The following is an 11,317-nucleotide window of genomic DNA, read 5'->3' as shown; positions in this document are numbered from 1 at the left end:
ACTAGTTCTGCAGCTCATGCCCAAAAGTGTGATGTTATAACTCTTTGAAATTAGACAACTGGAAAACTGAATTGTGATAATATATTCAAGAAACGGTATGTTGTTGGAAAACATAACTGTGAGGCCTAACAAAGACCAGTTGCTTCCTGTTCATCTCTGGTAAAGACCTGGTGGCACACCTCGGGACCAGGCTGCCCACAGGTGAGTAACGAAGGCACAGCTGCCGATGCTGCAGCCAGAAGACGATTTTGGAAGACAAATCATATGAGGAACAGCTGAGGGAGCTGGGACTGTTTAGTTTGAGGAAGAGGAGGCTGAGGGGAAACCTCATCACTCTCTACAACTACTTGAAAGGACACTGTAGAGAGGTTGATGCTGGTCTCTTCTCGCAGGTAATTAGTGACAGAATGAGAGGGAATGGCTTCAAGCTCCAACAGGGTAGGTTTAGATTGAACATTAGGAAAGAATTTTTCATCGAAAGAGTGATCGGGCATTGGAACAGGCTGCCCAGGGAGGGGGTGGAGTCCCCATCCCTGGCTGTGTTTAAGGGCCGTTTAGATGCAGTGCTGAGGGACATGGTGTAGGGGAGGACTTTGTAGAGTAGGGGAGATGGTTGGACTCGATGATCCCAAGGGTCTCTTCCAACCTGAATGATTCTATGATTCTATAGATTTGAGCCCTGGCAGGTGACACGGTGCCAGAGCACCCTCGCAGCCCCTACACCGGTACAGCTCTTCCCAAGCAGTGGCAGTGATGATGTTACAAGGCTTCTTTACAAGAAAGCTCTTCTCCTGCAGGGACTTGCGGAACAATGAGATCTCCTGGGCCATAGAAGATGCAAATGAAGCGTTTGTGGGTCTCAGCAGGCTGGACAAACTGTACGTACAGCAAACCACTGACATGACAGTACTTCCCCACACACAGAGTAGAGGGCAAATACTAAGTAATGGTAAATCAGTGACACGAGGCAGAAAGCCTTTCTGCTTGGCAGCTGTATTCAGTGTGTTTCCCCTCCTGTGCTACAGCCTCTTGCTACTGGCTTGGGCTCCGTGTCTGGGAGCATGGATCTGTGTAGCTCAGGATCACCTCACAGCAGCAATTTGAAGAAATTAAGCATAAGTATTTGACTGTATTTTGTATTGAACAGCCCAGTCCTGCTGTGTGATTATTTAGTTTGGGTAAAAGCTATCACTTCTCAAAAAAAAAAAATAATGTATTTTTGATCAAATATGAGCCACTATTGAATTAACAGCTTTTCAGTGCTTAGACCATGCACTTTTCATCCAGTGTCACGTGCTCTGTAGGAAGCTCCATCCTGTGGATGTGACACAGGTTGGTGTGAGGCTGCAGTCTCAGGCACTAATGGGATTGTGGTGGGTTGGGATTGGGATGTTACTGCTCCACTCCTCAGTTCTACTTATCACTGCTTCCTTCTGCTGACTTGAATTACCTTCCTGCACATCTCTAACTCAAATCCCAAAGTTAAAAATGGAAAAGAAAGCCTGTTCTTGGTAAAATTAGTAGAGCTGTTAAACTCAAAAAAAATTAGTATTTGATCTTTTAACTCAGCTAGAATTTGAAAAAAACTTAGGACGTTCCCTGTGATGTTTAACTTTAGTCTTGTTTATGAACTCATACTGACATTCATACTTCTTTCTGGTTTTGGGGGATTTGTCTTTCAGAATCTTGCAAGGAAACCAGATTAAGTCAATCACCAAAAAAGCGTTCTCTGGTCTTGAAGGACTTGAACACTTGTAAGTACTTTACTTTATAGAACTTGTAATTATTTGTCAACTTCAGTCTTGTTTTGCTCTCAAATTTTCAAGAATTTAACTGAAGGTAGCACATGAAATCATACAAACCTATTATTGTTCTCTTTGCTTAACTTACAGGGATTTAAGCAACAATGCAGTAATGTCCATCCAAGAAAATGCATTTGCCCAGGCTCACCTGAAGGAGCTGTAAGTTCATGACAATTATTTACAGATTCTTTACAAGTCTTACCTTGCTAAGGATCCTTCAGCCATTGTAGGACTGGGTGAAGCTGACTGACATGTCTGCTTTCATCATGAAATAGTGAAAGTAATGCTGATAAATTGCCAACTCAAATTTGGTAGCAGTGTACTTTGGATTTAAGGTTTGATAAAATCTCCATTTCCTTAGTTGCAATTAGTAGAAAATCATTTTTTCTTGCTGTGCTGAAGCATTAGGTTTTTCCTATTTGAAGATTTTTTAGCAAGCTCAGCATACACTGTCATGTAGACAGTGAACAAAATAAATTCATCAGGAATCTTTCAGGAGGGTTAGCAAACCCTACATTTTGGCATCCCATTTTTGGGGCTAAGAAGAGGCTTTCATATTCACAGCTAGCCAAAAAAATTTTACTTGCTCAACAGATGCTTAAGCAGTCAGAGCCTCTTGTGATCTTCAGACATTTAAAGAATTATAATGAGATGAAGTCTCTGAATTTGGTGTAATCTGTTTTAAAACTGTTACTCAATGAGTTAATCTTGGCCAGATGGACCGCTAGTCTGCAAAATCTGCCACTTTGAGGAGAAGCATTTTAGGTGTTAAAGACAAGACTTCCATTGCATTGTCTAATGTATCTCAAAAGTGAGGAATTGTAGGTGTGTATGGGCCAGAGCAGGACAGAATCCTGGCCTGTGGTGCTGCTCTCCCTGCTGGGTTGCTCCAGCTGTGGGGCTCTCTGAGGAAAATGGGGCTTTCTCCAGTTGGACACTTGGGAAACTTTGGAAGCAGTTGCTGGGGGAAAAGTGACCCATCATTGTTTCCCATTTCTAGTCCTGTGGAGCAGAGAAAACAATCTGTAGTACCTACCTCTATGAAACAAATCACTTTCATTCTTAAATATTTATTAGATATAGCATGAAAATGAATAGTGACACTTAGACTCATTTCATAACATGAAATATTTGAGACGTAGAGCTGCTCTGCAGTGTTATGTTCTATGTAATTGCTTTAAAGAGGGATGGGATAGTTGTAAAGACAGGCCTAATGTTTTGTTGGTTTTGATATTTTTTTTTTTAGAAGTTGAAAATCTAAGATGGTTTTCTTTAGAATTAAAAAGATGTAAGATTTTAATGCTCTCATAAGAGGGAAGGTTTTCCTGGATTGTTTATAGCATGTATAGGTCACACTATAATAAATACCCCCAGACATACAAGAATACTGGAAATCTTGAAATATCTGAATGTATATATTTTAAGTTGTTTTGCTGTATGAAATCACAGGTAGGAATGTGAAATACTGCACTTTAAGCACACTTTTATTTTGCCTTGTTTCTGCAGCATTTTGAACACCAGCAGCTTGCTCTGCGATTGCCAGCTGAAGTGGCTGCCGCAGTGGCTCGCTGACAGCCACCTCCAGCCAGCTGTCAACCTGAGCTGTGCCCACCCTGAGTGGCTGGCAGGGCAAAGCCTTCTCAGCGTGGACCCTGATGACTTTGTCTGTGGTTTGTATTTTTAGTGACTTCTGGTATAAACCTACAGTAACACAAACCTGTGCCTTGCTGCAGTCAGGCGGTGGCACTGCTGGAGGTGCTTGGGCTTGGCCATGGATTGTTGCTGGGTCTGCTTTGGGGTGTGGGATTAACTCTGTTCCTCTTTGCTCTGTTTTGGTGTATTTGAGCACTGAGAGAGGCATTGTTTTTCATTCAGGTTACTGTTAAAACCTGATTATGCTGCCATTCTCCCTGCTTATGAACACCTTTAGCTTGGGAAGGGCTGTTTGACATTTCCTTACCGGTGCTCATCCGTACCAGCAAGGCTGGAGTAGTTAATACTGTGGCACATTTTCTGATGCTCCGTATCTGTAATGTTTCTCTGGGCTCTGCCACCACAGTTTCAGACATAATCCTGTTTACTTTTGTAACTGAACTGTGAGATGGAAAACTGAGAGACTCTTTGCCCAGAGTCACGTGTGAAGTCTGTGGCGGGTCTGGAAATAGTCAGGTGTTCCATTTTCTGGGTTAGCACTTGTGCATATGCAATTCTTTCATTATTTTGGTGGTAAAGGCTACAATAATCATCATGTAGCTGCAAGCACCCGCTTCTCCATTCTAATATTACCACAGTGGTGCCTGACACTGAATGCTGTGTGTGCCTACGAGATTGTCTTTGCTGAAATAATAGGTATTGGAATAACTCATCGAGTGGGATGAGATAGGAAGCTGGCAGTTCGCTCTATGCTCTGTAGTTGTAGAACTTAAAGGCTCTTCAAGATATTTAAAGTATCTGAAAATAAGCCTCAGTCTTTTGTAAAATAGCCTTGCTCTTCAGCCAACACGGCTTTTGTGTTGATCTAAATATAGCAAGTTCCAGACAGTTGTACAAAATACAGAGCGCTGCTTAAGACCACACTTGTACACTGTTCTCGATGCTCACTCTGTGTGCTGCTCACTCTGTGTACCTCTCTGTGGTTCTCATCCTCTTCCACAGCTTGATTTCCAGCTGAAAACAGCTGAATACGTGCACCTCAAGCAGCACATCTGTTCCCAAAGCGTTTTTTCTGCTTACATTGTCTTTTGAGCGAGTTCTCTTGCAATATTAATTGCAAGTCAAAGAGGAAACTGGCTAACCTTGGTGCTTTTGCTTTCAGATAATTTCCCTAAGCCGCAGATAAGAGTGCATCCTGAGACCACGATCGCCCTGCGAGGCATGAACGTGACTCTGACGTGCAGCGCTGTGAGCAGCAGTGACTCCCCCATGTCCACGGCCTGGCGCAAGGACAGCGAGGTGCTCTATGATGCAGAGGTGGAGAATTTTGCCAGATACCAGCAGCAGAGCGGGGAGGTGGTGGAGTACACCACCATCCTGCACCTCTTCAATGTCAACTTCACTGATGAGGGGAAGTATCAGTGCATCGTCACCAATCACTTTGGCTCCAACTACTCCAACAAAGCCAAGCTGACTGTCAATGGTAAGCAATCGTGGTTTCCAAGCAGAAACACTTGTAACCTAAAGCTTTATTTATTTCACTAGAGCTGGCCCAAAATAGTCTTGCAGGACTGTCTCACCGGTATGTAGAAGCATCAAATTTCTAGTACTTTTTGTAAAGCAGGGAGGAAGTGGTTGGGGTTTTTTTTTGTGGGTGAGAAGCCTTCTGTTCGCTACTCAAAAGGGGCAGACACCTCCCATGCTTTCGTTGTAACACAGTTGTTGTCTGGTTAACGGAGGTAGAAGTCTCTTAAGCTAAAAGCTCCCTCTGCTGTCTCTTTAGAACTAAGCACCTTTCCCATGTGTTTGTAAAGCTGGGGGAATTTCAGCTAAAAATAACTCATGGGCCTGGAAACAAACTCTGAAAATCCCATTATGAAGTCCTTTGGTTTTAGCCATAATGATTCTTTTTATTCTGGCTTGAGGGAAGGGAGGTAAGATGCAGGTGCACCCATCAGTCAGTAGGTCACCAATCCCCCCTGTATCCATGAGGAGGGGTGTCTGTGCTGCCTCTGCTTGTCGAGGTAAGACCCAAGCACACCCATCAGTCAGTAGGTCCCCAATCCCCCCTGTATCCATGAGGAGGGGTGTCTGCGCTGCCTCTGCTTGTCCACAACAGATGATGCTGACTTGGATGGGCCAGGTAGAAGTTCCCATTACCAGGGGACAAAAAGTGTGTCAAAGGGCTGATGAAGGGGGTTAAACCTCTTCCCTGTCTTTTCCCTATGAGCAACGTTGTGCTTCATATCATCTTAAATGAACCCTGTAGATACTGTGTTTGTAATTAGAGGATTTCACTGAATTTCACTGAATTTTAGAGTTGGAAGGGACCATAGAGATCATCTAGTCCAACTCCCCTGCTGAAGCAGGATTGCCTAGAGCTAGAGCATGTTACTCAGGAGCATCCAGGTGGGTCTTGAAAATCTCCAAGGAAGGGGACTCCACACCCTCCCTGGGCAGCCTGTTCCAGGGCTCTGTCACCCTCACCGTGAAGAAGTTTCTCCTCATATTTGAGTGGAACCTCTTCTGTTCCAACTTGTGCCCGTTGCCCCTCGTCCTGTCACTGGGAACCACTGAAAAGAGTCTGGCTCCCTCCTCCTTCAACCCTCCCTTGAGATACTTGTAGGCATTGATAAGGTCTCCCCTCAGCCTTCTTTTCTCCAGACTAAAGAGTCCCAGCTCTCTCAGTCTCCCCTCATAAGGGAGATGCTCCAATCCTTGAATCGTCTTTGTTGCCCTTCGCTGGACTCTTTCTAGTAGGATAGGCTCTTGGAAACAACCACTGAAAATCTGTGCAGTTCTTCAGAAGAATCTGCCCCTCTGTGTTAGGGAGAACTGCAGGTGTGTTTCAGGTTTGCTTGTTTTCAGATATTCTCTGTGCTGTGCAGCTTTTGCTGCTTTTCCCCTGCTGAAACTGTGTCTCCTTTGATCCAGAGCTTCCTTCTTTCCTGAAAACCCCCATGGATCTCACCATCCGCACCGGGGCCATGGCGCGGCTGGAGTGTGCTGCAGAGGGTCACCCCACTCCACAGATCTCCTGGCAGAAAGATGGTGGCACAGACTTCCCTGCTGCACGAGAGAGGAGGATGCACGTCATGCCAGAGGATGATGTGTTCTTTATTGCCAATGTGAAAATCGAAGACATGGGGATCTATAGCTGTATGGCACAGAACACTGCAGGGGGATTGTCAGCCAACGCCACCCTGACCGTGTTGGGTAAGTGGTGCTGGTCTCTCCTTGCACACAGACCTTTTCACTTCTGCAGTGGTTGAGTAGCTTAGCTGCAAGTAGCAAACTTAAGTCCTAAAGAATGAAGTTAAAATACAAAGAGTGTAGTTTCCTCCTCTTCTCGCTGGAGGTGTAGATGGTATTCTGCCATGAGGAACAAGAGAAGACCTTTGAAATTTAGGGATGCTGCCTCTGGAACAGCATCTCTATCCGCTTTGCATGGTTTGGGGGCATTTGGATGCAGCACTTGACATGATTTGGCTTCAAGCTGGAGGGGAACAGCTTTAGACTGGAGATGAGGAGAGGGTTCTTCACTGTGAGGGTGGTGGAGCACTGGAACAGGTTGCCCAGGGAGGTGGTTGAGGCCCCATCCCTGGAGATATTCAAGGAGAGGCTCGACGAGGCCCTGGGCAACCTGGTCTAGTTGGGGGTGTCCCTGCTGACTGCGGGGGGGTCGGACTAGATGACCTTTGGAGGTCCCTTCCGGCCTGGGCAATTCTATGATCCTATGATTTTTGAATAGCGAAGCTTTAGAAGCTGAACTACAGCTCTGACCAGTGGAGTTAGTGTGGTCTGTGCAGGAGAGAGCTGAGGGGCACATCTCAATCCAGCCATGTAAATCAATAATTTGTGTTGTCTTAGAACAACTTCAGTTGCAGGTAACATGAACTACACGGAGTAATGCTGGAAGGACAGTTCCTTCAGAGTGCAGTATATTTTGAAGGCACTGACCTTTAACATTATGATCATACGCACATCTAGAATGGGAGCACATGAAGCAGACTGGCTGGTGTAATTTTGGGGGTGTTTGCTGTGCCTGCAGTTCCATGGAAGAGCTGAACTCATAGGATTTCCCAAATCCTGTGTTTCATTGCTCACGTTTATATTCAGATTGCAAGATCAGATTTTTAAATATCATGGAGTACACACCAGTGTTGCACAATGATGTTATCTTACAAATATTTTTTTTTTCTCTCTGCTGTCACAGAAACCCCTTCCTTCATGAGGCCCCTGGAGGACAGGACGGTGACGCGGGGCGAGACGGCTGTCCTGCAGTGCATCGCCGGTGGCAGCCCTGCCCCTCGCCTCAACTGGACCAAAGATGATGGCCCTTTGACAGTCACAGAACGGCATTTTTTTGCTGCGGCCAATCAACTTCTGATCATTGTGGACGCGGGACTGGAGGATGCTGGGAAGTACACCTGCATCATGTCCAACACCCTGGGCACCGAGCGGGGCCACATCTACCTACACGTCCTGGCCTCCCCAAACTGTGACTCCTCCCAGGGGGGCATTGTCCACGAGGAGGACGGCTGGACCACAGTGGGCATCGTCATCATCGTGGTGGTGTGCTGTGTGGTGGGAACCTCCCTGGTGTGGGTTATTGTCATCTACCACATGAGAAGGAAGAGTGAGGATTACAGTATCACGAACACAGGTGAGGTGCAGAAGGCGCAGTCCTCGGCCCTGTTTCTAATCTAAAGCACTCGTTAACAGGTGAAATGTCTCAATTCATTACAGGTGGATTAGATTGAAGAACAAAGATTTCCTTCTAAAATCTCTTCAGGGATTTGCTCAAATTCCTTAATTTTAGAGGCTTTTTAAAATACCAAAAGTGTGTTCATTTCATTCCTTACACACTAGATTTGTTCTACGTTGAGGGGAATAGAGTAAAATTTGGAAGTAAATATTTGAACGAACTGACAAATATTTTCAGGACCTGGAATATAATGTGTGTAAGTTTCTGTTCTGGCCCTGTTCCTTTTGAGGTAGCTGTATGGGATTTTAGTGATTGAGGCAGAAAAAAGGGTAACTGAGTTGAAATTCTGGATGACGCTTTTGTCAATGTGGGTAATAGTGTTGGTTCTACCTTGAAATCATCACACTGAGTCGTTAATGTCCTCAATCTTCGTTCTGCCTTGCAGAGGAGATGAACCTGCCTGCAGACATCCCCAGCTATCTCTCCTCCCAGGGAACTCTGTCCGAGCCTCAGGAGGGCTACAGTCACTCGGAGGCAGGGAGCCATCAGCAGCTCATGCCTCCCGCCGCTGGCTTCGTGCACAAAGGTGCAGACGGTAAGCAGAGAAGAATTCAGGTTGATCCAAAAATTTCCATTGATTGTTCTGGGTTTGAGGCATCTCCTGATTTTCTTCTAGTGTTTGTTTATATTCTGCTGTCAAGGCTTCTGCATTGTGTGTGTGTTGATTTATCTTTCGTCCAGTGGTGTCGGTGCTAACGTCTGCTCCGAGTGCCTTTGCACGGAGATGTCACGACTGCTGTCCCTTCGGGTGCCAGAGTAGTACAGTTCCCTCCAGAGGCTCTTTGCTTCAGGGTTTGTGATCTCTTCAGCACGGTGGGGATGCCATTAGAGAATTCCTCAATTAAATGGCAAGGTAGATTTTTATGTCGTTCCTTTCCTTTGGCACCTCAAGAGTCCAGGCAGTGGAGGTGGAAGTAAGTTCTCTTGGAAGATGATTTGCTGTACCTTTTGTCATCGCCATAAAATTACCACCTCTGCCACTTCCTACAATCATAAGTGCAGGGTCTGCACTATTTCCCTACCTCGTTTGGATGCTTTTCAGGATATTTGTGTCATTGAATCTCCAAAGATGCCATTTTTTACCATCCAAATGCTGAGAAGCCATCCTCATGTAGGCTGGCTTTCAGAAGTGACTGTTCAGTGTGAGTTTTTCACATCTGTCCCGTGCTCCATTCCCTCTTGTCTGTTGTCCTGTGACACTGGAGTCTGACAGGAGGGAGTGGAGAAGCAGCTCCTCTCAAGGACTTTATCACCTGGTCTGAGGTGTGTTGGGTACAAAGGGCACAGGTCTGGAGCAGAGTGTGGATGGGTGTTCTGGGTTGTCTCCAGGGCTGGTTGGACCTGCTTAAACCCTTCTGCCCTTGAAAGAGGAGAGCAAACAGGAGATTGCTTTCGCTTCTGGCCATGGTTTCCCCTGGTCACCTCAGAAGGGCAGTGCTGTTGAGAATTTGGGTGGTGGTGACCCTAGAGCATTTCTCCTGTGATTTTTCAGCGAACAGTCATGCTGGGGACTCTGTTACCACCTTAACTGTGTAAAGGCCTGTCAAACTGTCCCGCTGCAGTACCATGATCATGCTGAGCCGTGAAAGAGTCTATGGAAATCAAACATCCTTATCCTCTCTGAGAGCATTTTGGTTTTCCATCTTGTTTATCAGGTGGCACAGCACCTTTGGTGATCTGCTCGGACTGTTACGACAACGCAAACATCTACTCCAGGACACGGGAGTACTGTCCCTACGCCTACATCGCAGAAGAGGACTCCTTGGATCAAACCCTCCCTAATCTCATGGTGCAGATGCCGAAGGAAGCCTACACAGCACGCGCCCAGCACGACACCAGTGCTCTGGAGAATCTCCTAGCAGAGAGAGACGTGTCCGTCTTCCTTACCAGCCATGACAAAATGAGTGAAAAGAAAGTCTCCTCCCAGCAGATTAATGGTGAGTGTCCCCTTTTCCCTTTCACTGAATTTCACTGAATTTTAGAGTTGGAAGGGACCATAGAGATCATCTAGTCCAACTCCCCTGCTGAAGCAGGATTGCCTGGAGCTAGAGCATGTTACTCAGGAGCATCCAGGCAGGTCTTGAAAATCTCCAAGGAAGGGGACTCCACAACCTCCCTGGGCAGCCTGTTCCAGGGCTCTGTCACCCTCACCGTGAAGAAGTGAAGAAGTTTCTCCTCATATTTGAGTGGAACCTCTTATTATTCATTGCTCTGTATTCCCTCTCTCCGTCCCCTCACTACCCTTCGCTGTTGATGCACAGCTAATTCTTCAAGTGATCATAATTTGTGGAGTAACTCTGGTTATTAACCGCCTCTTCTCAGCACTGGCCCTTGGTTTGCATCCAGTACCCAAGAGGTGAAGAGGTTGATGTTAAAAAGTAGTATTTCTTAATCTGCAGTTCACCTCTTAAAGCTTGTAGAATGCAATCCCTTGTGGGTACTTCAGAGTCAAGCCAAGTGTTAAAGCTTTGCATAGGAAGTTGACGACAACCCCATACAGCGCTCCAGGCTGGGGGCAGAGTGGCTGGAGCTGCCTGGCAGAAAAGGACCTGGGGGTGTTGGTCGGCTGAACAGGAGCCAGCAGTGTGCCCAGGTGGCCAAGGAGGCCACCAGCATCCTGGCCTGTGTCAGGAACAGCGTGGGGAGTAGGGCCCGAGAGGTGATTGTCCCCCTGTACTGGGCACTGGTGAGGCCTCACCTTGAGTGCTGTGTCCAGTTTTGGGCCCCCTACCATAAAAAAGACATTGAGGTGCTGGAGCGGGTCCAGAGAAGGGCAACAAAGCTGGTGAGGGGTCTGGAGAATAAGTCTCATGAGGAGAGGCTGAGGGACCTGGGGGTGTTCAGCCTGGAGAAGAGGAGGCTGAGGGGAGACCTTATTGCTCTCTACAACTCCCTGAAAGGAGGGTGTAGAGAGGTGGGGGTCGGTCTCTTCTCTCAAGTCACAGGCGACAGGACGAGAGGAAATGGCCTCAAGTTGCGCCAGGGGAGGTTCAGGCTGGATATTAGGAAAAATTTTTTCACTGAAAGGGTTATCAGCCATTGGACTGGGCTGCCCAGGGAGGTGGTTGAGGCCCCATCCCTGGAGGTGTTCAAA

The 11,317-nt window shown here is 46.5% G+C and overlaps 1 protein-coding gene across 2 annotated transcripts in view; it reads left to right on the top strand.

Annotated features, from left to right (window-relative positions):
- The window catches only part of LRIG2 (leucine-rich repeats and immunoglobulin-like domains 2), a 29,485-nt gene that overhangs the window by 7,335 nt on the left and 10,833 nt on the right, over positions 1 to 11,317 (top strand). The window contains exons 8-16 of one of the 2 annotated variants that reach the window (XM_014948581.1): positions 798 to 878; positions 1,683 to 1,754; positions 1,893 to 1,961; positions 3,309 to 3,472; positions 4,618 to 4,938; positions 6,390 to 6,671; positions 7,672 to 8,121; positions 8,609 to 8,758; positions 9,879 to 10,012. In XM_014948581.1, the coding sequence (XP_014804067.1) occupies positions 798 to 878; positions 1,683 to 1,754; positions 1,893 to 1,961; positions 3,309 to 3,472; positions 4,618 to 4,938; positions 6,390 to 6,671; positions 7,672 to 8,121; positions 8,609 to 8,758; positions 9,879 to 10,012 (1,723 nt within the window). Of the gene's footprint in view, positions 1 to 797; positions 879 to 1,682; positions 1,755 to 1,892; positions 1,962 to 3,308; positions 3,473 to 4,617; positions 4,939 to 6,389; positions 6,672 to 7,671; positions 8,122 to 8,608; positions 8,759 to 9,878; positions 10,161 to 11,317 lie in introns of both variants that reach the window. The other variant, XM_014948582.1, reaches the window with a different exon arrangement.

Source organism: Calidris pugnax, unplaced genomic scaffold, assembly GCF_001431845.1.
Source record: "Calidris pugnax isolate Ruff unplaced genomic scaffold, ASM143184v1 scaffold91, whole genome shotgun sequence".
Lineage (NCBI taxonomy): Eukaryota > Metazoa > Chordata > Aves > Charadriiformes > Scolopacidae > Calidris > Calidris pugnax.
The sequence above is the reverse complement of the archived record's forward strand: the minus strand, read 5'-3'. Positions and strand labels throughout refer to the sequence as shown.